This window comes from Carassius auratus, chromosome 2 (assembly GCF_003368295.1).
Source record: "Carassius auratus strain Wakin chromosome 2, ASM336829v1, whole genome shotgun sequence".
In the NCBI taxonomy this organism is placed as follows: Eukaryota; Metazoa; Chordata; class Actinopteri; order Cypriniformes; family Cyprinidae; genus Carassius; species Carassius auratus.
In genome coordinates, this window is record NC_039244.1 from 14,351,067 (window position 1) to 14,379,038 (window position 27,972).

At 37.4% G+C, this 27,972-nt stretch overlaps 2 protein-coding genes and 1 long non-coding RNA gene across 4 annotated transcripts; 2 read left to right on the top strand and 1 right to left on the bottom strand.

The window, feature by feature from the left end:
- The first annotated feature begins 102 nt into the window (after positions 1-102).
- On the top strand, positions 103-5,781 carry LOC113116983 (transcription initiation factor IIB). Its single transcript, XM_026285314.1, has 7 exons — positions 103-205; positions 1,321-1,427; positions 3,404-3,537; positions 3,652-3,798; positions 4,327-4,456; positions 4,609-4,890; positions 5,119-5,781. Exons 1-7 carry the CDS (start codon positions 189-191, stop codon positions 5,250-5,252), a joined length of 951 nt encoding a protein of 316 aa, XP_026141099.1. The 5' UTR covers positions 103-188; the 3' UTR covers positions 5,253-5,781.
- Positions 5,782-5,861: 80 nt separating this feature from the next.
- On the bottom strand, positions 5,862-27,331 carry LOC113116970 (serine/threonine-protein kinase N2-like). 2 transcript variants are annotated; one of them, XM_026285299.1, is made up of 22 exons: positions 27,019-27,331; positions 23,831-24,122; positions 19,101-19,255; positions 17,956-18,085; positions 17,722-17,867; positions 15,844-16,072; positions 15,156-15,338; positions 14,946-15,055; positions 14,697-14,840; positions 14,387-14,462; positions 11,232-11,391; positions 11,040-11,142; positions 10,645-10,781; positions 10,474-10,558; positions 9,333-9,424; positions 9,053-9,229; positions 8,902-8,964; positions 8,731-8,807; positions 8,514-8,656; positions 7,913-8,020; positions 7,739-7,819; positions 5,862-7,628 (listed from the first exon to the last, which is right to left on the bottom strand). In XM_026285299.1, the coding sequence occupies exons 1-22, from the start codon at positions 27,037-27,039 to the stop codon at positions 7,425-7,427; spliced, it is 2,916 nt and encodes a 971-aa protein (XP_026141084.1). In that variant the 5' UTR covers positions 27,040-27,331; the 3' UTR covers positions 5,862-7,424. The 2 variants fall into 2 exon arrangements, with proteins under 2 accessions (XP_026141084.1, XP_026141075.1); XM_026285290.1 differs by having other exon boundaries at positions 11,040-11,151.
- Positions 7,397-11,079, top strand: LOC113116989 (uncharacterized). Its single transcript, XR_003294112.1, has 3 exons — positions 7,397-7,527; positions 10,722-10,871; positions 10,975-11,079. It is a non-coding gene; the product is annotated as an uncharacterized LOC113116989 (long non-coding RNA).
- Positions 27,332-27,972: the final 641 nt, after the last annotated feature.

Consider the following 27,972-nt stretch of genomic DNA (forward strand, 5'->3'; position numbering starts at 1 on the left):
TTTAAACCCAAGAAACATCTTTGCATGTTTTGAACATGAATGAGTTTGTCGAATCATAAATAAGTAAATTTGGTCCGTGTGGCTTTCCGTCTCCGCCCTGTACACGTGACCTAGAAAACCTATTAATATGGGTAGCGGGCGTCCATTGTGTTCAACAGAGAGTCACTGCCGTGGAAAACAGTAACAGTATGGCGTCAACCAGCCGGTTAGTCACATTTATTTTGGCTTTGTGTCTCTATGATTTTGATCTGTAAACGCATGCCATAGATGTCATTTGTGTCTGTACAGTGTGGGCCTCTGTAGGCTTTTAGTCGTAGTTTGTTGTCGTGCGTATAAAGGAGATCTTGGATAATGAATACACTTGTCATTTTATGCTAGCGCATGTTAGCTATCCGTTCGCATCTTATGAAACAAGACAAAAATGAGAGCCTAATGCTGCTAATATTTTTTTTAACCAGTGCAGTCAGATTGGTTGTTTCAACTACGTTGAAGGTTTAGATGCCTGTCAAAACCAAACCATAGAGCACCGTCACCTCCGAGCTAAAGCGCTAACTGCACGCGCATCTCTTACCAGCGGGGCGCTTCACAACTCTCCGGAAGTGATTCCCATTAATTATTTATCTAATAAATATCTTAATTTATCTCGACACATGTCTGCGTTGTTGTGGCTATAACATCAGTGTTTGGTAGCAGTCATCTGCTGGAACAACCGAAGCCTACCTTCAGTCCACTGTTAATAATGAACCGGTTCTGGATTTTGACAGGGAGAGACATGTTTTTTTTTTATTGTGCAGCTGCTGAAATGACCAAGGTAAAGACAGATTATTCAATATTCAGTTTTTTTGTTTATTATTTATTTTATTTTATTTTTTTGGAACGGATTCGTCATAATTGAGAGATGATGCAAACATAAGCTTATGATTGAATCTATCTATCTATCTATCTATCTGTCTATATGCACAAATGTATAAAATGATGCATAAGCCCTCAGCTGAGTATACGACATATTCAAAATAATGGATAACTTAACAATACAATAGGGGTCAGGAAGGTACATTGAAAGTTGATGTGAAAATGAATAAAAGGAAAAATGATGCAAATAAAACTTTCTGTATGACGCATATAGGATTAATCTGTATCGAATTAAAAAATAAAAATCTAATATACCCCTGCTTTATATAAACATCTGTGCTGGTTGGCTTAACACATTGTAGTGTTTACTGTATCCTAATCCACAGACAAACATCTGTTTTTTAATGTCAGTAGAGTTCAAGAGTTCATGTGGATTTTTCCTGACCTCTGGAATTTTGTGTGTTATAGTGGAGACTATATTCCCAAGGTGCAATGCCCCAATCACCCCGAAGCAATACTGGTGGAGGACTACAGGGCAGGAGACATGATCTGTCCTGAATGTGGCCTGGTAGTAGGTACGAGTTTCCACCTGCTTCTGAATATTAGTGCTTTAAAGGATTAGTTCACTTCCAGAATAAAAATGTACTCACCCCCATGTCAGTCAATGTTAATGTCTTTTTATCTTCAATCGCAAAGAAATGTAGCTTTTTAAGAAAAACATTCCAGGATTTTTCTCCATATAGTGGACCTCAATGGTGGCCAACGGCTGCAGGTCCAAATTACAGTTTCAATGCAGCTTCGAATGTCTCTGCACGATCCCAGTTGAGGAATAAAGGTCTTACCTAGCCAAATGTTGTGTAATTATATTTTAAAAAATACAATTTTATATACTTTTTAACCACAAATGCTCGTCCTGCAGAGTTTTTCGACCCAACCTTCCTTTTTGACCCGGAGTACACAGATGAAGATTTAACCACACGTGACCTTTTCAACATTATGTAATGTGTTAATTGTGGATGCACATCACAGAGCTAGTCCAAGATGTATATTTGTGGTTAAAGTATATAAATCTTTTCTTTTTAAAAAAAAAAAACATTTTCGATCGCTTTGCTAGATAAGACCCTTATCCCTCAGCTGAGATGGTGTAGAGCCCTTTGAAGCTGTATTAAAAAGTCCTGTAATGTTTTCCTCAAAAACCTTAATTTCTTTTCAATTGAAGACAGAAATATATAGGGCCCTATGAAATCCGTTGTATTTTTTCTCAACTCATTTTTAATGGTTAAATCTAATTGGTATTAATCAAAAAGCAAGTCTAATTAATTAAAATCTTAACACTTATACATTTTCACAACAATGTTTTAACAGTTTAACAAAAATTACATGTTTAGGGCCCTATGAAATATTTTTTTTTCTTCATGTTTTTAGTTAACCCAATTTTGTATTTTAGCACGTCTATTTATTTAAATGTATAAAAACAACTTAATTTATTCAAAATTTTCTTAAAATAGCCTTATGAAATGTTTTTTTTTTTTTCTCAAATTCTGTTGTGTATTTACATTTTCTGTTTATCAAATGTAGGCATAAAACATTCATTAAATCTTTCTTTTAATTATTGAAAATCAAGCAAACTTTATTTTTTGGTAAACAAAGGGGATTTACTATTAAAAATAAAACATGGAGGAAATGTTGTGTGTTTATTCCTTAAAAATAATGTTTGTTTCATTTTAGTAGTAGTAGTAGGCTATGTGCATTCTGCTGAACAATAGTAATACATTTCTGGCAAATACTGGTCTTTAAATTAAACCGGACGGGTTACCTGTTGTGCCCAATTTTGACCCCCTTGCCAAATTATTAACCCCCCACCTCATTCAAATCGTTACCTGATTTCCTAACCCCTCCCCCAAACCTACTCCTAAACCTACCAATACTAGGGGGGTAATAATTTGGCAGGGGGTCAGAATGGGGCACAACACCGGGAATATTTCTACAGTTCTGTGTGATATGATGCTAGTTTTACTCGAATCAAACCGTCAAATGCTCATGAAGTGACTCTCAGACCAGTTCTGGAGATGTTCCTCATGTGTTCACATTCTCATTTAGCGAGACGACAGAAGCTGAAATCACCGCGAGCGTCACATGCTCTTCAGTGTGTGTAATAAACGAAGTCGCACTTCCGCGGCTGCGCCGTTCATTAACACAGACACACACAGGAACTATATTTAAATAGATTTTTTCGGCTTAATATTTACAGATATTAGTCCATAGCACGATATGATGTAAGTGCAATGACCTACTTTTGCTTAATTAATTCAAAATTGGACACATTCCGTGACATTCCGTGTTAAACTGTAAATTCCGTTTTTATGACTGGATTTTGTGATTCCGTCTGCATTTTCTGCATCGCTGAAATCATAGGGCCTTACATATTGCATGACATGGGGGTGAGTAAATTATCAGGAAATGTTTCTTCTGAAAGTGAACATGCTTTAAGTGGACATTTTTAATCAGTGGCTCAATAAGACAATAAGCTTGTGGTTGTTTTCTTCCTCAGGTGACCGTGTAATTGATGTAGGGTCAGAGTGGAGAACGTTCACCAATGAGAAAGAAACTAAAGACCCGTCTCGTGTTGGAGACGCTCAGAATCCTCTTCTCAATGGAGGAGACCTCACTACCATGATCAGCAAAGTAGGGAACTCGTCTGCCTATTTAGTACCTTTGCATTTGGAAGGTTTGGAGCATAATTGTATGTTCTCATCATGATTTATTTTTTAAAGATATATTTTCCATCTGATATTTCAGGGAACAGGTGCAGCAAGCTTTGATGAGTTTGGAAATTCCAAGTACCAGAACCGGAGAACCATGAGCAGCTCTGATCGAGCCATGTTGAATGCCTTCAAAGAGATCACCACCATGGCCGACCGGATCAACCTCCCCAGAAACATCATTGTGAGTGTCTCAGCCTGCTGTTATTGAAGTAGATGAAGTGCACCTGGGAAGTCGGGCATTCTGTATATTGTCACACATTCAGGTCGGAAAGATGATGGAGGTAGGCTAAACAAAACCAGAAAATTATATTGTGAACAATAAAGCCAAATAACTACTTCTGAATTGTGAAAATGATTCATTTCAGGCACATGCTTTATACATGATTTTGAACAAAATTATTTAGTTTTCATCAAGAAAACCATGAGTTATTAGCTTTACACTTTTCTATGAGCTTCTTCATACATTTGATGAGTGAACGATCGAAATACAGCATGCAAAAATCATTCATTTCCATTTATTGTAGATGGTTTCTTCCCCCTGATCTTTATATATAGATTACAGAAATTAGATTTTATGTATTATGGATCGTGTTTCACATCGATTACCTTCCGATGTCACACTTGGTCATCCATTTGACTAATATTTCCAACCTCACTTGGCAAACACATTCCTCCATCCTCTCCGTAAACTTCTCTTTCTCTTTTACAGGACCGAACAAACAACTTGTTCAAACAGGTTTATGAACAAAAGAGTCTGAAAGGCAGAAGTAATGATGCGATCGCTTCGGCCTGCCTTTACATAGCTTGCAGACAGGAGGGCGTCCCTAGAACATTTAAAGGTTTGAACTGCATATTCCTTTTTATGATGTTGTTGATTGATAGACATTATTGTACTGAATTGATTGTGTCTGCCGTCAACATTAGCTGAACTCCTAGTGTGCCACAGTCGGGTTCTGGAATTAAAATGACATTCGATCTCCCTCCACCTCAGAAATCTGTGCCGTGTCTCGGATCTCGAAGAAGGAGATTGGCCGGTGCTTCAAGCTTATCCTGAAGGCTCTTGAGACGAGCGTGGACCTCATCACAACCGGCGACTTCATGTCCCGTTTCTGCTCCAACTTGGGCTTGCCCAAACAGGTGCAGATGGCGGCCACTTACATCGCAAGAAAGGCTGTTGAACTAGACTTGGTTCCAGGGCGCAGTCCGATCTCGGTGGCAGCTGCAGCCATTTACATGGCCTCTCAAGCGTCTGCCGAGAAGAAGACACAGAAGGGTAAGAGAAATCAAATGAAGACTTCATATGCAAAAGTATTTTTATCAGGCTCCTATGTTTATGTGAGACCTATTCATTGCCAATAAAGTGCGATCATTGAACTGGAGTCTGATAAAAATGCTCAAGAAAAATCTAGAGGCTCTAATATGTAATCCAGTCTTTGCATTTATCCCATAATAAAGGTGATCTGTTAGTGTCCTTGATTAATGGAAATTGTTTCTTATGCAGAGATTGGGGACATTGCTGGAGTGGCAGACGTCACCATCCGTCAGTCCTACCGTCTCATCTATCCCCGCGCAGCCGATCTCTTTCCTGCAGACTTCAAGTTTGACACACCGGTGGATAAACTGCCTCAGCTGTGAACACCCATGTGCCCCACTCTCACCGTTCTTTGTACTGTCTGAATTATTGCCCTTTTTTCGCTTTGAAATTGGCATGGTTTGCTCTTCTCTCGTGAAGGCACAAGCCTTTTGAAAAGACGACGGCAGGGATTCGACAAAGTACAGAAGGCACATTCCAAAATTAATCACAGATTGCAGGCTGTACTTTCATTTGTGTGTGTGTATATAAACTGTACATATGTCTAAGTGAGGATTCGGTGGTTGCAACTAGGCATATTTCTTACTGTAACATTTTCTTTTGTAGGAAATGATTTGTTAGCTTGTTTGCATATTTAGTAACTTAATAAATGCTTTTCAGAAAAGCATGGTGAACGTCTTGGAAATCCCCAAAACTGCTTACCTTGAGCTTTGAAAGCGTGTAGCTCACAGATGGTTTTATTTCCCCCTCTTTTTTTAGGTCACAAGGGGAATGGTATGAGGCGAAAGTTTCTGTTTGTGTGTTTCTGTTCCTGTACTCCCAGTTCTCAGTTATTATAAAGATTTCATGAAACACCAGAGCATCCTTTTTGAAAGTGACAATAAACCACTTGCAACCTCGTTAGGTCCACAAAAAGCAGAAAGTCTCACAACTTACATAATAAACATTTAATGATGGCTGACAGTTTTAGCGAAACCCTGGTATTTACACCATTGTCAAGTCAAACTTCACAACTGTACCTTTGAAACTTTTCTTCTGCATCATGCTCAGACATACGAGTATAGTGGGTAGAAAGCCTTTGTACAATCCTTTGTTTTCCAACAATTTATATAAAACAAGGACATTTTTGTCAAAAATTAGTGCTTTCAGCTTGATGTTATGTAGTGTAGCCTGTATAATGCACCAGACCTCAAACTAGCATCTACCCCTCCACTTGCTTATTACACATATGAAGCTTCAGGCCTAGTTTTGAACATCTAGACCAGTTATTAGTATATACATTTTGATATTTGGTGTCTAGCAAAGATTCCAGTCTGTCATGTCTCATGACCACATATGGAAAAACATGAAATGGAGGAAGTTCAGTAGGGAATAATGAGGTAATGTGATTGCCTGTCACACATACACACTACTGTTCAAAAGTCTGAGGTTGGTAACATTTTGCAACGTTTTTGAAAGAAATCTCTCAGTCTCACCAAGGCTGCATTCATCTGAACAAAAATACGACAAAAACAGCAACACTGAAATATAAACATTTTAAATTACTGGTTACTACTTGAATATATAATTTATTTCTGTGACGTCATTGCTGAATTTTCAGCCCTTTTTTTTCAAACAAATCGTACTGACCCCAAACTTTTGAACGGAAGTGTAAATCCACTGACAGCTTAAAGTCTGGTATCAAAAACAAAACCTGACCATATCCTTAAAAAATGATAGAAAAATAACTTCCTGATTGGAAGTAAATGCATTTCCTGTTTTAAAACACTGACATATACCAAAGTCCTTTTATAAACTGTCATATATATATATAGAGTTGTAACTGGTAGTTCATATTTGAGATTCGTTGAAACTAGGATCATGATGCATTAATATTGTACTGTAGGGAAGAGTAAAGACTCCATTACATAAAAATGGCTAGATGTTTTGGCAATAGTGGCAAACTATACATTCACTGGACGAGGTACAAAGTATCACCGGTCTATGGCTTTTTTTGAACACTTCCACATAATTAACATTGACAGCCGACAGACTTTTAACCAGTCGCACTGTAAATGCTTCAAATACAAAACTATGGAAATCAAGGCTCATCGTTCTCCGTTAAGTGATGAAATTCTGTGGGCAAGTTGAATGTGGATGTGGCCTGTTGACTTCCTCAACACTAGGGGGTGTCAGAGAAGCACCGGATCACATGCTTCACATGTCACGAGCTGCGGTAAGTCAACAGTACAGTTGAAAACTAAACTATTCGGTGCATGGTTTTCATGATCAGTGCTTAGGCCCTGATGAAATTGAATAATTATCCCGAACATGTTGGTAATACAATACTCCATTGTTATGTTATGTTAATTTCTTCATCATGTTAATACGGAAAAGGGGATCTGGTAATTCTAAAATAACACTGACAACAACAACAAAAGGACATTTGCAAACGGTCTGATTCACATTTCTGTCTTGTGTGTGTTTAGAGAGGAGGGAGGGATGCCAACACATGGCTAACACCAGTCTGCGATATAGTCAAAGTCTGCAAACAGGTCCTGCTGGTGCGGGGTCAAGGGCCGGGGTTCTCTGGGTGGTGTGAGCACCGGAGCCTCTGAGGTAAATTCATCGTCAAAATTACTAACGTCACTGGAGCTCTGGATTATGGGTACAAATGGTGGCTTCACTTTCTTTGCTAAAAGTCCATGCCAGTCAATATTCTAGAAAAATAAATAAGGTACACATGTAATTTATATTCAGAGAAAGAGAGAGAGGAAAATACAATGCTAGGAATGACTGGAGATACGTAGCCAGATTGTTTGGAGCTTACTCTGAAGAACAGTTGTTTCTTCACATCCTCTGCGTCACGTTCACCGGCTCCAAGTCGTCGCTCGGGATTCCTTCTTAATAACTGTGTGCAAAAAAGAAAGATTTGAATAACAAGATTGATATTAGGGTCAACAGCTGGTAAATCCACACTGATAAAGCTGCTCTTGGTACCAACCCTTCTCATAATGGAGATGGCCTCTGTTGAGAGGAATCTTGGGTAGCGGACTTCATCGTTTACAATGCTGTCAAAAACCTCTTCTTCATCATCACCGGGAAATGGAGACTATGGAAAAATTTTAAAAACACAAAACAGTTCCAGAAATACTGCCACTTTCACATTTAATACATTTGCTCGAGTATGAATATTGATAGCATCTTCTCCAGGTACACTCAAAAGTTTGAGGTCAGTAAGATGTTGTTGTTTTTTTTTTTAAAGAAATTAATACTTTTATTATTCATTCAGGAAGGACATTCGTCTAAACTGACAGTCAAGACATTTACGACATTTGTATCTCAAATAAATGCATCCAATTATTAAATAATCCTGAGAAAAGGGCGGTTTGCACAAAAATATTAAGTGATTTCAACACTGATAATAATTTATTGGGCAGAAAATCAGCGTATTAACGGGTTTCTGAAGGATCGTGTGACAGAATACTATCAAAATAGACAGAATATATCAAAATCAAAACATACAGACCAAAACTTTTAAGCAGCAGTTAATTTAGAGAGATGAAGAAGAAGAAATGAATAAACCAAAGTGGAAGAGGTCTGACCTCCCCGACAAGCATCTCAAAGATGAGCACGCCGAGCCCCCACCAGTCCACCGCACGCGTGTAGGACGTTTCAGTTAACACCTCAGGAGCCAGAAACTCAGGAGTGCCACAGAAAGTGCTCGTCCTGTCCTGGTAACCCATTCCTAACACACAAACAGGTAAACATTTGCCTCTGGTGCTTGTTCAGTGGACAACGCAACAACAAACATATCCGTACCTTCTTTACAAAGACCGAAATCAGCAATCTTGACGAATCCCTCTGTGTCAAGCAGCAAGTTATCCAACTTCAGATCTCTAAAGAATTCATTTAATAATCCTCAAATTAATATAATGAAAAACAATGAAATCTGTGTCAAAATTTAAAGAGTTACCACCATTTTTCTTATACCTGTATACAATCTCATGCTCGTGTAAAAACTGTAACCCCAGGACAACACAAGCTGCGTAAAACCTGCAACAATCAAGAACAGCAGAACCTGAAATGCTGCTAAAGACTCGATTACAATCATCTAAAAAGCATGATTTTTTGTGTCACTCACGTCGCCCGGGGCTCTGAAAACACATCGGCATGAATGTGCATCATGAGGTCTCCTCCCGCCGCGTACTCCATCACAAAACACACATGCTCCTTGGTCTGGAAACATGCAAAAAGATTGACGAGGAACGGGTGCCGCACGCTGTTCACAGTCTCAAATATCCTCTTCTCACACATCAAACTGGGAAAACAAAATAATACAGGATAAAATAAGACGGCTAGTAGCTGATGAGTGTTGCGCACAAATGAGCATATATAAAATGTACATTTGAAATAAAATGTACCTTTCAACCTCATCACGGGCAACAATATCTCCCTTCTTTAGGGCCTTGATGGCAAACATTTCACCTGTAATACTGTATTCCGCTAATAACACCTGGAAGAAAAGATGTAATGACATTTAGATTCTGTGAGTGTTTTCTGTCACTATTTGGGGTATTTGTCAAGGTATATGTAGTGCTATATGGTTGTTAGGGCAACTAGTCAAATAAGACCACCCTAAAGTCTCTACAATATCATGCCAAAGATATCAGAGTCTCTCGCTCAAGTGTAAACTTAGCTTTTTTACCAGCTGTCTGATCACTTTTTAAAAAAATGAACAGCAAAACAGTAGGAATGTCAAATACTAATAAAATGTTCATGTAATGGACAATAACCCATAAATGATCTAAATAAAATAAAAATAGTACATAAATGTGTATGTATATATATATATATATATATATATATATATATATTTTTTTTTTATAATACAGGATATATTATATAAAGTATATTACATATAAATTTGTCCAAATTAAATAAAACATTAAAATGTAATTTAAATGCTACACATACATTAAGGCATCAAAATATAACGTTCAATACAAAAAAAAGGCTATTTTGAGATATTTGTAGTTCAATTATTACTTATTTTTTAAGTTGAACTTAAAATGAGAATGAGATGATGTCAAAGGTCGTCTAAACGCAAACAGAAAGAAAATGTTCAGCACAAAAACAGCCATAATAAATATCAGTAACATTTTACAATAAGCTTCCATTTGTTAATATTAGTTAACTATATTATTTACCATAAACTAACAATGAAAAAATCATTCTAAAGCATTTATTAATCATAGTTAATGTTAATTTCAACATTTACTAATACATTACTAAAATCCAAAGTTGTAGCTGTTAATATTATTTAATGGGCATACGCAACCATGGACTAACAATGAACAGTTGTATTTTTATTAAACATTAACAAAGACCAATAGATGTTGTAACAAATGTTTTGCTCGTGATTATTTATTGTTAGTTAATGCATTATCTAACATGAACTAATGGGACCTTATTATAGCGTTACATAAATATCCTATAATAAATGACTGCTTAAACAAAAAAAGGGGGGGACAAGGGAAACTATAAACATAAATAGCCTCATACCTTTCCAAAATGTCCACGGCCTAACACTGCAACACATTTAAAGTCTTTAAGACTGAAATGAAACTGTTCTTCCTCCTCTTCGTCCCTACAACAAAAAAAAAGTCCTTTAGTAGGGTCTAGTGGAATATATTTGCTAGTACACAAAGAATATAAAAACTATGAATGGCTCACCTTATTTCTGTGTGCTTTTGGACAGTTATGAGCTGTAACGCTGATGGCTGAGTCTCACGTTCCTGTGTTTCTTCAAGGTCAGACTGAACAATGATGCTATTCCTGTCGTTTCGGTAGTCAAATGAGGTCAAAGTGCCCTGCAGAAGAAGAAAAAAAGCCTTTCAGCTGCCGCTGTTTATACAAGATGATATTATCACTGCATAACGGTTATCTTTATGCTAATAAAGGTAACGACGAAGGCATTTCCTTTTCCTTTCAAGTGCAAGGGGGCAGATGAAAGACTAAACACGAATTACACGTTTAAAGAAGTCTTTAACTTTTCTTTTCTAGGAAACAGAAGACATCAATGCAGATGCCTGGGCAGCATATCTCTACGTTGTAGCGTGCGATGTTACCCGTTTTTGCTCTTTGTTGGGGATCTTGTCCTCGGGCAGGACTTCTGAGAAAAGCTTTGGTGTGGCATCTTTGTCAAAGTCCAGTTTTGTCACTATTGGGTCACTAGAGTGGGTAGACAAACACAAACAGACACGTGAAAGCACTGCCTTGACAACAACATGTGCTGATTGTATTGTATGTTCATACTGTACCTCCTCAGAGCAGGGGTTCCTGGGTGACTGCTGTGTAGCGTCTCAGCTGCCAGCACTGCCACTTGAGGACTAAATGAGTTATTGGGAGAGGGAATGGCCCTTCTTACCAGCCGGCCCCAGGTACCAATGCTCATCTGAGGGGCCCGCAGGAACGGTTTCCCTGCAGACGTGGGAGATGAGAAGAAACACATTTATCAGACCCCTATAAATCTCTTTACTTCGAGGTCAGGGTCATATAAACAAGAAGCTACAATGACAATAACAAAACTAAACCAAAAAGTGTTTAATAAAGGAAAGCTTTCAGAAGGTGCAGGTGCAGGTTTGGGACTGAAGCCCAGGTTTGTTGACAGGTGGGAATAAATCACAGTTTTGCTTTATTACAAGCAGTAGGCCTGTATTATGAAAAGGGATTTGATTTATAATTGGCCCATACGTAGTTGAAAATCTTTCGCTTTTTGTGACTGTTTTAAAAACTTCTCTTAAAAATCAACATGAACAGTCTGAATTTCTGTGGAAACACACTGTAGCTTTCTCCCCAGCTTGCTGTGAAATTTAAGATTTTGGGACATCACCAAAATAAATACATAAAAAAAACATCCTGCACAGTATTAGACACAAACGCAAACCTGTTAGCTACAGTATTGTTCAAAATAATAGCAGTACAATGTGACTAACCAGAATAATCAAGGTTTTTAGTATTTTTTTTTATTGCTACGTGGCAAACAAGTTACCAGTAGGTTCAGTAGATTGTCAGAAAACAAACAAGACCCAGCATTCATGATATGCACGCTCTTAAGGCTGTGCAATTGGGCAATTAGTTGAAAGGGGTGTGTTCAAAAAAATAGCAGTGTCTACCTTTGACTGTACAAACTCAAAACTATTTTGTACAAACATTTTTTTTTTTCTGGGATTTAGCAATCCTGTGAATCACTAAACTAATATTTAGTTGTATGACCACAGTTTTTTAAAACTGCTTGACATCTGTGTGGCATGGAGTCAACCAACTTGTGGCACCTCTCAGCTGTTATTCCACTCCATGATTCTTTAACAACATTCCACAATTCATTCACATTTCTTGGTTTTGCTTCAGAAACAGCATTTTTGATATCACCCCACAAGTTCTCAATTGGATTAAGGTCTGGAGATTGGGCTGGCCACTCCATAACATTAATTTTGTTGGTTTGGAGCCAAGACTTTGCCCGTTTACTAGTGTGTTTTGGGTCATTGTCTTGTTGAAACAACCATTTCAAGGGCATGTCCTCTTCAGCATAGGGCAACATGACCTCTTCAAGTATTTTAACATATGCAAACTGATCCATGATCCCTGGTATGCGATAAATAGGCCCAACACCATAGTAGGAGAAACATGCCCATATCATGATGCTTGCACCTCCATGCTTCACTGTCTTCACTGTGTACTGTGGCTTGAATTCAGAGTTTGGGGGTCGTCTCACAAACTGCCTGTGGCCCTTGGACCCAAAAAGAACAATTTTACTCTCATCAGTCCACAAAATGTTCCTCCATTTCTCTTTAGGCCAGTTGATGTGTTCTTTGGCAAATTGTAACCTCTTCTGCACATGCCTTTTTTTTAACAGAGGGACTTTGCGGGGGATTCTTGAAAATAGATTAGCTTCACACAGACGTCTTCTAACTGTCACAGTACTTACAGGTAACTCCAGACTGTCTTTGCTCATCCTGGAGGTGATCATTGGCTGAGCCTTTGCCATTCTGGTTATTCTTCTATCCATTTTGATGGTTGTCTTCCGTTTTCTTCCACGTCTCTCTGGTTTTGCTCTCCATTTTAAGGCATTGGAGATCATTTTAGCTGAACAGCCTATCATTTTTTGCACCTCTTTATAGGTTTTCCCCTCTCTAATCAACTTTTTAATCAAAGTACGCTGTTCTTCTGAACAATGTCTTGAACGACCCATTTTCCTCAGCTTTCAAATGCATGTTCAACAAGTGTTGGCTTCATCCTTAAATAGGGGCCACCTGATTCACACCTGTTTCTTCACAAAATTGATGACCTCAGTGATTGAATGCCACACTGCTATTTTTTTGAACACACCCCTTTCAACTAATTCAACTAATTGCCCAATTGCACAGCCTTAAGAGCGTGCATATCATGAATGCTGGGTCTCATTTGTTTTCTGAGAATCTACTGAACCTACTGGTAACTTGTTTGCCACGTAGCAATAAAAAAATATACGAAAAACCTTGATTATTCTGGTTAGTCACATTGTACTGCTATTATTTTGAACAATACTGTATGTTCATTAAATAAACTTAATAAAACAGCATATACTACCGTTCAAAAGTTTGGGATCAGTAATATTTAATATGAATACTTTAATTCAGCAAAGATGCATTAAATAGATAAAAAGTGACAGTAAAAATATCTATGTTACAAATATTTCTAAATCAAATAAGTGCTGTTATTTTGAATATTCTATTAATCAAAACAATCATTTGGTTTTACGTTCATTATTAAATATTACGGTTTCCACATAAATATTAAATAATAATAACTGATTTCATGCGATTCCTGAAGGATCATGTGACACTGAAGACTGGAGTTAGAGTTACTGAAAATTCAGCTTTGCATCACAGGCTTTTAATCAGTAATTTAAAATGTGAAACAATTTTTCTCATGTGATCCCCATGCAAAGTGTCTTTCAGTAAGTGGCACCCAGTTACTATAACTTGTAAGAAAGCAGATATTTTTGCATCTTTAACCAAATTCTGTGTATGTTTTCACTTTTGGAAGTCCAATCAAATAATTAAAAAGAATTTGTGACTGATATTACTTTAGGTTCATCTCTCACACTGGAAATAAAACGTTGTGTGTATTGCACTGTGGGATACAATAAGCAGCACATTAAAGCTCTGTTGCATACTATTCTTTTTGGCAAATGCAGCAGGTCATCTGGTTATTCTATACATACAGACAATCTGCATAACTGCACACAATACATGCAATTTGGGTGTCAAATACAAACCTTGAATGTGCACCACCAAAAAAAGGCTACAGGTCTGGCAAATGAGTCTATTTTTTGAACAGCTTTTTTGTTCAATAAACCCTAACATGACAATTTTAAAGGCTGAAATTAAAAACATTTCTTAATATTCTGCCATGTAGAAGAAATTACCCTCACCTTGTTGCTTTGAGAAGATCTTTTTCTGCCTTTGGAGTTTGGTTCTTCGCTCAATGACTGGATTAAAAAAGGTAACCTGTAACAAAAACAAATTTTAGCTCAAGCTCTGAAAACTAATCCAATTCCACTTCAGATCGACTAGGATCAGTTTCTTTAGAAAAGCAAAGGTGGGAAAACCTGCCCGGGGGTTTCAGGGGCCACTAATCGTGAGGAATTCCTCTTTGATTTTCTCACACAGCTCCGGGCGGCTTATCAGAGGGCTCTTTGTGGGACAATTATTGATGGCTGAGAGACAATATTGTAAAGGTACCTCTGCAAACAGAGTCCCTTTTGGCTCGAGGTAAAGGCACATTCCGTGCCGCTGGTTGTCCAGGAAGTCTTCCAGTCGTAGGAATTTCACCGCACAAAGAGACCGCCAATCTCTCCAATACACAGAGATCTCCAGCTCACGAGACTATGGTAAACAAACATATAGAAACAAGACAACAGAAGCGTTATGAATGTTGCATGTGTAAATAACGTTTTATGATTAAACAAACGTCATGTACGGTGAGTTTACCCGGTCTAGCTCTAATGTAAACTTCTGGTCCCATGACTGATTACTGACAGGTTTCCAACTGGTCTGACCAACGACAGTGTTGTCAAGCTTCAGGACGGCACTAATCTCATCTGGAGACAAACAAACAGAGACATGTACACATAATTAAACTCCTTTACCAGCACAGCTTTTCTTTTTCATTTGCAAAGTAAGCACTGAGAACTACTCAACTGGACAAGTCATCATTTTTGGAGAGATTTCGAACGCTGGTTCCTCTGCGGCTCCCACGGCTCATGAAAGAGGAGCGTGTTTCACTGGGGCTCCAACCGGGCAGCGGCACCGACGTGGCTTTAGACCGGCCAGGAACGCTGTCTAACAGGTCCTGACATCCCATGAGACGAACCTCTAACCTGCCTGTTTCAGTCAATAACAATCACTATTAAAATATGCTGCCATTTAAAAGTTTGGGGTCAGTATGATGGCCTGTATTTATTTGAAAAATACAGTAAAATGGTAACACTTTAACAATTGAAAATAAAGCATTATATTTTAGCACATTTTAAAAATGTAATTTATCAGCCATTACTCCAGTCTTCAGTGTCGCGTGATCTTCAGAAATCATTCTAATTTGCTGATTTTCTGCTCAAGAAACATTTCTTGTATGCTGGAAACAGCTGTACTGATTAATATTTTTGTGTAAAACCATGACACATTTTATTTCAGGATTCTTTGATGAACAGAGAGTTCAAAAGAACAGTATTTATTTGAAAGAGAAATCTTTTGAAAGATTCAAATGTCTTTACTCTTGGTTCTGATCAATTTAATGTGTTTTTGCTGAGTGTTAATTTCTTTAAAAAATCTTCATATAACACTTAAATAACATATTAAGGTGAATCTGAAGGTAATATGTGCTGGTCACCTGTGAGCGCAGCTGGTTTGGTGCTGTACTGGTTTTTAACAGTGCTGTTGTGGTTCTGTATGGATATGAAGCTCTGACGGGGACTGAGAGCCGGAGAGGACATGAGCGATAACTCCTCCATGATCAGACTGCTCTTGGGGTGGTTCTTCGGAAGCTCATTGAGTCTCTGCTCCAGTGAATACTTCAACAAATCCAGCTTCTGACTGGACTCATTGAATCTGGCTTGGGCCTGGATTTCACAGAATCACAGCAGAAGAATTAATGGCAGATGGATGCATAGATATAAACCTAAAGGCATGGTCACATTTACTGTTGCTCGTTGAAGTTTTGAGGATGAAATCCAGTTAAAGCAACAGAAATCCACACAACTGGGAGTTTCAGAGCACAATTTTTTAATTATACTCAAGCTGATCATGCAAATTTGCTGCACTGATGGACAGAAAGCTGCTTGGTTTGAAAGTAACTTCTATGACAATGGTTCTTGAACCCTTTGGAACATATGCATGGTTTTGGTCTTTTTTCTCCTCAACAGAACAAACCTCAGGATCATTGTAAGTAGGGCTGGACAACTATGACAAAAATCATAATTGTCGATTATTGCCTTGAAATTGTATTTTGCTGTTATTAATAACGATTATCACAATTTACAGTAAATGATGTTTATACCATTGTTTGATGCAACTGCATGCCGTAATCTTGAAAATAAGCTGAAAACACTAATTAAAAAAACGTGTTTTTCTATAGTATTAAGTCTCAAAATTCAAATATACATCGAATTGGTTTCTCCATTAAACTATAAAACGATTGAACGATTACATAATTTTGGCATCCATAAATGTAATCGCGATTTGAAATTTGTGAAAACTGTGCAGCCCTAATTGTAAATGTAATTGGTATTGAATAATATAACTTAGAACACACTGAAAAAAAAAAATGAAAACATTTCGCCTGCATTTTTTTCAGTTTTTTGTAAACAAACGCCTGTAGTTGACTATAGCTGGGAGCTATTAGCTGGAAAACACAATGGGATCACAGCATGAAGTTTTGTTGGCGGTCTGACAAAAACGCTGATTGTACCTGCTTTGTTGATTATATCTTAAAATGCATCATTCGAATCACTTGAATCTCAGCTTTCAAACGATATGAGACATGTTTAGCTTCTCTTTTGAGATATCATGAAGTTAACCTTCAAAAACATGCAGTGTACCGTGGACGGTCACTTATCCACATTGTTCCAAAACCTGTATACTATTTCTTACATGGAATTAAAACAAAAACTTTCCATGCAGCCCTTTTGCACACAGTGATGATCCGTCCGGTTGTTGAGCCTGACATTCAGGGTCCCAGCACTCTATCAGATCCCAAATGGAAACAATGCTGGCTACATATTCTCACAGTGTGCGGTCACCACAAATCATGATCCTATCCTTTATATCCATACCAAAATCTCAGATGATCATCTTTTCTGAATCACTTAAATCTTGGTGTCCAGGACACGGTGAGGCAGTAGACTCTTGTGCACGCCATGGGTTTTGAAAAGCTTAGCTTAAATGTTTGCTATAAATATAACGTGCTCATAAATGACTGTCTAGATAATATTCTCATTTGAAATGGTGTAGAGACTTGGACCCAGAAACTTAATCAATTATACAATTAATAAATAATCAATAAAAAATTATGTGAGACTTTATTTTATTCTATTCTATGTCAAGCTTGTACACTACTGGTGGTCTCTCAGGCCATCGTCTTTTCCATGACGGCAAGGGTCAAAAGGTGAAAGCTATGGACATGTTAAAACTTAAAAATAGTGCTAAAGGTCAGATGCACCAACAAGGTCAGTTCAGAAGGTGATGAGGACAACAATACAATTGAAAATACCTCTGAGTGAGCCCTTTTCTCAGCCAGTTTACCAGAGCCCAACAGCTTCATGACATTCTTGGCCCCCTCGGCCACAGCGTACTCTATCTGTGTGTGATGGCAAAGTTCCTCCACCCGCAGGTCCAGTGGACTGATGATGGGTTTGGCTGCACCACAACACCACAAATACATTTATTGTTCTGTGTTTGTTGAACTGTGAACGCTAACGCTGGAGGAACAATGTTTGAGTGTTACCAATGACATCATTGTCGTCGAAGCTGAGCTCGCTGGTTTGGCTGGCTTTGAGGATCTGCATGCGGATGAACTCGATCTTGGTTTTGCTGTCCTGGAGCATCTGCTGTGCTGTTTCAAGCAGTTTTCTGTCCTGCAAAGTCGATGACAGTGTCATAAAAGTAATGCAAAAACAAATACAGATTTTACGCGCTGATGGGAAATCATCTTACTGCTAAACTGATTATCCTTTAAAAAATATAATATTTGTTTTAATTTCCTTTATTAATGAATGTGATATTTTTTTACACTGGTAGCACTTTTGTGCAAGCTGCTCAAAGGCTCAACAAGCCAGGGACTGTTACTGTGCTGAGAGAGGTAATTTCCTGGTTGACATCAGCCCTTGCTAATTTCTCATAGGGCTGCACTGTGTGTGTGAGTGTGTGTGTGTGGCCGGAGGGGATTAAGCTCATCACCAGTGCCACTCCTATGGCCAAACCTCTCAGCCAAGTTGCAGTAGCTGCTCTCATTGAAGTAAAGCAGTAGTTCTGGGACCCGTGTTTCCATCCAAGTGAATTTAGGCATATTTTATGTCTGTTGGCCTTTTTTCCTTACACATAAACTATTATTTAAAAGTTTGCTGTCAGTAAGATTTTTTGTAAGGACATGAATACTTTTTTACAGCAAGGATGCAATAAATTGATTAAAAGTAACAGTTATCTATAATATTCCAAAAGAATTCTATTTCGATACGGTTCATTTATTTCTATTCAGCAAATATGGTTTCCACAATCATATTACATGGTTTACAGATTGATAATAATTAGAAATGTTTCTTGTGTAGCAAAGAATCACATTACAACGATTCTGAAGGATCGTGTGACACTGAAGACTGGAGTAATCGCTGCTTAAAATTCAGCTTTACCATCACAGGAATAAATTACATTTAAAATATAGTGAAATGAAAAAAACATTATTTTACAATATTACTATTTTTATTATATTTGTAATCATGTAAGTACAGCCTCCAAACTTTTGAGTTGTAGTGTATGCAGATTCTGGGCCAGGATGGTAAAATGGTGTTCACTTGTGTGCTTCGTAAACAACGGAATACTGGATTCTACATTACTGGTTAAAAAAAGAAAAAAAAACAAAAAACGGTACATTACCTTTGAGGAGCCATTTGAATACATCTGGATCATGTTCTCAGCCCCCTGTTTCACCTTTAATTCAATGTCGTTCTGTTTTTTCAGGGCTGCTAGTCTGCTGCTGATAGTGAATGTCCGTGCCTCACTTTTAGGGCTGTCCAGCATAAGAGGGCTCTCTGGGAAAGAAATGGCAGAATGTTAGTAGGACCTAAAGAGATTACAAGAACAAACTTCCTGGAACTAGAGGTAAGAGGATAGTTCTCCCAAAAACAAAAAGTCTGTCTCGTTTATTTACCCTCATGTCATTAGAATCTGTATGACTTGAAGGTATTTTAAGAAATGTCTAAGTGTTTTTTATTTATACGAGGACTCCAATGCTGTTTGGCTGAAAGCTCTTAACTATTTAATTACTTCACAACACCAGCACCAGAAAGGACCAACTGAATAATGATGCAACAGAAATTAAGTTGTTGCAGATTTCTGTGGCCACTTCCAGATTTTTGGCTAAACCATACAAAACAGGAAGGATGTTGCAACAGGAGTACCTGACTCTTTGTTTTAGCTTTGAGTAATATTAAGAGTCAAGTTTAGAAGCTGCACTAATGCAAGGAAAAATAATCATACTTTTGAATCATTTGAAAACTGTTGTTGTTGTTTTTTGGTGCAGCAACATTCAAAAAGCTGGCCATATGGTGCGAGCACTCTTATGAGGGTGACTGTTTAATTCTGTAAGTTTTAGTTTTTCAGGAATGTTCTGGGGTTGCTTTGATGAAGGACTATGAAGACTGAAATTATTTCAATGAAGCACATCACTACTTATCATGTCCAGACAAGTATAAATTCCCCCAACCTCGACACATAAATGAAACCTGTTAGACTTCTGCAAATAACAAACAAAAACATCAGCTCTCACAAAGGCACTTTATGTGAAAGCAGAGCTGGGAAATATAGAAAAATACAGTGTCATGAAAAAAACACACACAAAGATGGCAGCATCTTTGATTTAAACTTCAACAGCAATAATGGCATGTTGGTAAGGTCAATTCTTTTAGGTGTTAAATCAACTTGGTCTGATGTAAGAAAAGGCTAAATAAACGTCAAAATAAAACACAATCAATATTACTATTAGTGCTTAATAAAAAAAGAACTGTATTTGGTAAAGCCTTTTTTAACCTACATTTGACTGTGTTTTAACTTTGGCAGCAATGGGAGGTTGTTAAAAATCATTAAACCTCTGACTGAAGAAAAAAAAAAAAATTTGTAAATTATTTTTGTATTATGTAGTACATTTATCGTAAGTGATGGTGAAGATAATGTTAAAAAGGTAAAAAACAAACAAAAAAAATCATACAATTTTAAGCAGCATAATTGTTTTTAACATTGATAATAAAGAAGAAATGTTTTTGAGCTCCAGATCAACATAGTAGAATAATTTATGAAGGATCAAGGACTAGATTAATGGCTGCTGAAAATTCAGCTTTTCACAGGAATAAATTACACTTTAAAATATATTAAAATAGAAAGCAGTTATTTTGAATTGTAATAATATTTCACAATATTACCGTTTTCCCTTTGTTTCTATCAAATAAATGCTTTGAGACAATGGAGAGCATACGAGACTTCTTTCAAAACATTTAAAACAGTATTGCATATATTTTATTTCACCAGATGCCTGAAAATATTTAGATTTGGAATTTGAATCATGATTATTGTTTATATTAACTATCCATATATGTGGCTCTCTCTATATATATGGCGTTGCAGTCAGCCTCAAACAATACGCACCAATAATGACAATCAAATATCACCAAACTCAAATAATAAAAAAATCTCCAAAAACATTTGCTTCATAGACAACACAGACAGAGTATGAACACCTCTCTACATGACGATTTATTCTACTACAAAACCTCCAGGAGGACGTTGAGGTTCAGAGCAGAAGCGAGGAGATTGTCTGTGATAAATAAATCTTCACAAAGCACCTTAGTGTGGAAGCACATGTTAATGAGGAACAATCGTCTTTTGTTAAGCACCTGGAGACTCCTGAGTCACATCATTATGCAAGGTATAAATACAGATGCCTCTTATTATAAACAGAGTCCGCAGGGTAAGGAATAACGCACCCACACAAGCAGGTATTACTAACCTATTACAGACTTTGAGACTTCAGAGATGCTTATAATTTAATCAAAGTCCTATACCACACTGTACTAACTAGTTATTAGCAAATAGATGTGTCTGTGCAATGGATGTAATAAGAGCTGATGATATAATGAGGAGCAGAAGGCTTGACCCGGGTCATCAGCGAGTGTGTCTGGACTCCCAACAAGTGCTGAGCAACTATGAGATCACCCGCGAGGCACTGGCACTGGAGCGCTGTTGTCTTCCAGTGGCATCTGCTGATTTCTGCTTAGCGGACACAGACTGAGGAGGTCAACACAGAGGTGTGACACGCAGCAACATTCCTCTTGCGCTGAGTCACCAAACAAAAGCCCTTTCTCATCAGATAAGGTTTCTATGCCAGGCTACATCTTGTCCTGTACAAGGATGTGGTTAGTAGGATGAGAGATCTGATCATTCTTCTGGCAGATATACTAATAAATAAATATTGTAGTCTAGAGGAGGTTATTCTGTGACTATTCAGTTTAGATGAACTGCTACTACTTACCCTCTGGACTCACATATCTCACATGTAAAGACGATTTATGTTCCAAACAATCAAAATGTGATTTGTGGACACTGGAGAAGTACATCATATATTAATAAATAAATAAAAATTGGTAGGGCTCGACTATGAGGATGACCCACTGGAAACTGAAAGAATGACTCAGGATCAGTAAGAATGGGTGAAATGTTTAACATTAAGCAAAAAAATGTCAGTTTCTGTTAATTAAAAGATATTCTTTTTAATCAAAAGAGAAGCTAAAATATATGGAGGCCTGCAAAAAGTAGTGCTTTTATAAAGAGAAAACTCACCGGACTTCAACGGTTTATTGTACATTAATCAAAGAGCATGAGCATTGGTAGTAACAAAAAAGGCTATATTAAATATATGGTAAAAACTTAAATACTGTGTAATATTAATTACCATCTTAAATGACTATTTACTAGGGGTGTAACGGTTCACAAAATTCACGGTTCGGTTCGGTTCGATACGATTCACTGGTGTCACGGTTCGGTTCGGTACGTTTTAGATACAGCAAAAAGAAAAAATTGGCAGATAAATTTCCTTGATTTTTAAAAAAATGTTTTATTTATTAAAACTAACAAAGTATGTTTTTTTTTGTTTTTTGTTTTTTTACATTGAACAACGATGGAGCTATTCTTTACCCATCTTCTATGGTGTTTTCTTAGCAGCATACTGTATAAAACAAAAACAGCTCCTTATAAAAAAAAATGAAAATGTTATATTGTTGTAGTAGTTATGAACTTTTTATATGGAACTCTATAACTCTTTATATTGAGTGTGTTTTTACTCAATTGGTTCTCTAAAGGGCTTAAGTTTTTTGGAACAAAGTAGGAATTATGGTCTGGCTGAAATGGGCTCGTGAAGGAATATTGTAGGCTAACGGGGCTCAATTAAATTAAGCATGTTCATAAAACCTGCGTTTTCCACTACAGAGTGCGCTCGCTCACTCAGTACGCACTGAAGGCTCGTTGCGAAATGGCTAAAGGGTCTTTCACACAAGACACGGTATGCGCGCCGCTGGACCCTGGGCTCAGCGTTGCCCTTCAGATACAACGTGATTTGCGCTGCACTATGCCAAGAGCAAAGTAGGTGGAGTTTTCAAAACTGCCCATGCATAAGTTCTATTTATAACAGTTCTTCTATCTAATAACGTGCAGGCCTGTTAATTGTATCGTACTGCTCAGGAAATTCCGACACAGTACAGTACTAGTCCATTTTGATTTCCGTGCTTGTTTGGATGCCCCGATCGATTGGTAAAGTGCACCCAAACACCAGACCTGTTGGTTACTGGAGGATTTTCTATTTCTGGTCTGTTAAACGCATTGGCCATTTTGCAACGAGCCTTCAGCGCGTACTGAGTGAGCGAGCGCCTGCTGAGTAGCCTAACATAAACATATAAGTTGGTGTTTTTTCTTCTTCGGGAGTGTCAGGGGCGTTGCCTGTTACGTCGTTTGGGTTATTGGACTACCTTGTTGAACGCATCTCATTATATTAAAATTTTTTTTATTTATTTTCCAAATATAATTAATTAGTCCAACGAACCGTTCGGTACATAATGCGTACCGCGTACCGAACCGAAAGCCTCGTACCGAACGGTTCAATACGAATACGCGTATCGTTACACCCCTACTATTTACTATTTGAATCTATTATAAAATGTAAAGTATTCCTATGATGGCACACTTTTCAGCATCATTACTCTAGTCTTCAGTGTCATATGATCCTTCAGAAATCATCTTAATATGCTGATTTGCTGCTCAAGAAACATTTATTATAACTATTAATGTTGAAAGATTATGCTGCTTAATATTTTTGTGAAAACCATGATACCTTTTACTCTTCAAAGTTCAAAAGAACAGCTTTAGTTTTGTAACATTATAAATGTATTTATTGACACTTCATGCATCCTTTTTAAATTAAAGTATACAATTCTTTTAAAAAATATATCTTCATTCTGACCTCAAAGTTTTGGATGGTAGTGTGTGTGTGTGTGTGTGTGTGTAAATAAATTCAGGTGGCACAACAGATGGTTCAAGTTTCCTGATGAAAGCTTTGCTCATACCTAAGAGAAGATCCTCTGGATCCTTCACCACAATATGAGCGTTGAGTTCCTGCAGCTCTTGATGAAGCTCCTCTAACTTCTTGTTGGACTTCTTGAGCATATTATCAACATATGCCAGTCTCTTTTTTTCTGTGGTGACCTTTCTAAGGTTCTCCACCCCCTCTTTGATCTTCAGCTCTTTGCGGATCTCCCTCTTGATCTGCTCCTTGATTTCGTCAAGCTTCTGCTGCACCATGGTATCAGACAGGTCAAGGTTGTGCCCCAGGCCCAGCTGGTCCGAAACCATGTGAGCCTGTACAAAATAAACATTTTACAGTCATCACAAAATATATTACCATAGTTTCACGTTAATATCCTTCAACTTTTACATTAAATTTCTTTAGAAAACTATTTCAAATACTTTAGTTTCTTAGGTATTTTTTCATGCAAAAAACAAACAAACAGACAAACAAAAAAAAAAATGTTCCAAGTAAACACCTGAAAGAAATTCCCTCCTAATGCATAATTGCCGCCTGGAGTAACATTAGTCATGATATTGCACCATACACTAATCACTAAGCATGAACAAAAACACACAGAGGTACACATATACGCATAAAGAAACACAGTATGACTGACATCAGCTGGGAGGATAAAGTGGGTGAGCCAAATCCTGCTTAGCCCAGCTCTTCATGAGCTCACCGACAACAGGCAGGAGAACTGACACGGCTCCTTTAATCTTCCTCTAGGGAAAGTGAAGCCATAAATAAACCTTAAAAACAAAGCACTGAAAAACATTCAGCAGAATATGCTAATTCAGATCTAGAGGAGGGTGAAAGTGAGGTTCCACAACCATCCACAGTTAATAAGTAAAATAGATCTGATTCCATAATGGTCATATTATTCAAATACAAACATTCATACAACAAAATTAGGGATGCAATGATAATATTTCTCTGGAAGGTACCAATGAGATACTGAAAACTGAAAAATGGCTTATGTTAAATTCAAAACTATTCTGTCTAAATGCATAAAAAAAGCAAACACTAACGACTAAAATCAGCCTATTCATTGCTTAAAGTGAGGCATTACAACTATTATAATGAACAGCGTGAAACATTTTGAGACTTGCTGACAATTTACTGACACTTTACTGACACTTGCTGACAGTGTTATTAAATAATGAGTATTTTTAACTTGTTTAGCTTTGAGTGAGCATTAGATGACAGCAGAGGTAATCTTAATGTAAAAATAAGAGAAATTACCATGTACATTTAAAGGGTGAGTTTGCCCATTTTAAACCAGCTTTGTATTGTTACAATGTCTGTAGTGAAAGTTAGTTAATTAAGTAAAAAGAATGTTCATGCTATCAGGACAAAGATATCGCCTTTTATTTTCCAGCAAAAATCTGCCAGATTACGTCTTTTAACTGCACAGACAGACAGATTTTTATTAAAACCCCATCTTGCCAATGGTGAATTACCTCTTTAAATATCCAATATTGACAGATAAAGATAAATTATACAGGGATAAAATATCTCTGATGTTTGGTCGATAATTGTGTAGGCTAACCTTAATTTAAAATATAAAGCTGAACTGGAGTAAATGTTCTGAAATTTTAGCTTTGGTGACCCTTTTGTTTACATCCTTCACCCATGCTGTCTGCTGAAAGAAAGAAATAAAAACTAACTGGTATGTATGTTTTGACACGTTGCTTGCATGTACAGCACTGACCCATGGGTCAACTGAAGGTCATGGAAAAGCAACTGTTCTACATTTTAGGTAATGAGAGGAAAAAGCCAGTTGCACCTTATCTCTTCCTCACTTGTGTTGCTACACTCAGGACAAAATCAATATTAAAACCACACAACCTGCGGGACAAAATGGTTCCATTAATACTGTGTTTTGCTCATGAATACTCAAACTGATGAGGGTTAAAAATCTCCCTTCAAACGCCTGAAAGAGTCCTGAAGAGCACTTTAACCAACAATGTCTTCAGACCTCTCTCTCACAGCATAAAACCAAATTATGCAGCAGTGTCTCTTCCCCTTTCCATAATACTTATCAGTTCTGGGGGAAAATACTGACAAAACATGTTTCAGTAACAACAGTGTCCTTTCCAGTTACAAAAATTGAGAAAAGCACAACAGATTCCTGGTTGTAATTTGAAGGCGCTGGCAAAATGACATCTGACAGCTATAGGGCTTCTTTTTTATTTATTTATTTTTTTTTTTTTGCACACCAGACAATTGAATTTACAAATGCTCAGAAATGTTGTGGTCATGTCTGTTTGTAAACAACATTAAAAGTGAAATGGGGTGGACTCAATCAACTATTGTATTCCGAGTGAAAGGCTATCTAGAAGTCTCTTTTCACAATAATGCACTTTAATGAAGTTGAGTTATAATAGCTGACAGCTCAATGCAGTTTACTGAATTACATCTTGATGTTTAAGGCATCTCAAAGGCAGGTAAACTACAAAAATGATATATATTATATGTAATTTAGTTTGTTAGTTTACATTAACCAGCAATCCACTGGAGTTATTAAAGGACAAATTTAGACCTTCAGATGAACTTAATAACTAGTTTCAAAGAGTTAGAAACTAGACTGCAGTTCAGCACTGGGCAAAAAGACAAGCCCCAACCAAATAACTACAAAATCATTTGTAGAAAAACGCAAGCATAAACAAACAGAACCGAATTTCATTCGAAACTTTCCCACATCTCACATTAGGGATAATCTGGTAATATCATGATAGAAGCAGTGAACTTATTTAACTAACTACTGTCTATTAACTTCATTTAAATCCGTTTTAGTTTCTTCAACAAGCTGTCTAGGTAGGCAGCTCACTAGATTTTGAAACACAGCCAGTGTGTACAATTTCGATCCATCACAACTCCGTGTTAGCATCAGGCAACATGCAATACAAAATCAATTACATTTTATCTGGAGACGCTACTATATGACTGTTCGAGAACAATAAAACCTCTTAACTCCTGTCATAAGTATTTTTAGGATCCCATTCCCGTTTTCCCGTGTCATGAGCTCTTCGGCGGAGGGAGCAGCTCGTCCCACGGGAAGAAAAAGTTGTGGTTTGAAAGTGCGCGAGAGAGCTGCGACTACGGCGCATAATATGTTTTTAAAGCATACTTTAAGATTCTTTACATCTATACAGTATGGAATAAAATAAAATAAACTTTTCCTACCTGCATGGGATCGGCGGCCATCTTGGTTGTGAACTCTTTTTTTGAATCAAACTCTGGGGAAGGGGAGGTGAGTCACTCCCAAAAAAAAACAATCCTGTTATGTTTCCGTCTCAGGCGAAAATCGCTTTATTTGGGATACGATCCATAGCACTGGCGGGGTACGGAGAGGGTCCCATTGTTCAACTGCAGCCTGTCGGTTTGTTGTAAACGTAAGGGTTTTGACCCGGGCTCAGAGCGAAGATCCGCGCTTTTGGGGTGAACGCAGAGCACAACAAGGGGAGGCGGGTGACAGGCCGACCCAAGTGCACGTTTCTGTTCCCCCCCCCCCCCAGTTCAGCCACGGCCAGTCCACCCGCGATCATGTGATCAATAACAGCTTCACAAACACAGAGGCAAAACAGCTGGACCACGAATTCTGTTTGGACTTACTTTATAAGGACTTTATTTCTTTTTGAAAACAACACAAGTTACTGTAGCTACTGCTATTAGCAGAATTATATTGCATTGGGGTTTATTTTACAGAAGTAGCACACTGTAATGATTTATGATGTAGCCTACAGACTTTATATGTAGAAGTTTCTGCAGAAGAAAAAATATTTCTGTCCCGATGTAGTTTATTTGCAGTAACACATTCTATATTTTTATAGGGAATCACAACTCATTTTGTTGTATACTATTAGCCTATAGGAGTTAACTCCTGTAGCCTACTTTCAATAGGTCTAATGTATTCTAATTTCTAACAGTAGTTCTCAACTGGGCATCAGTCACAGGAGAACTTCTTTTTTTATTGTATTAAAATAATGTAGATTAAAAATGCTAACATTTAAAAAGAATCAAAGAAGCAAGATGCAAATGTATTTGGTTTAACATTTGTCTTCTTGAATAACGATCAAGTTTAATTTCAAAAATAATTCGGTGTGGTCTTCAAATATAGTGTTAGACAAAGAGAGGCCT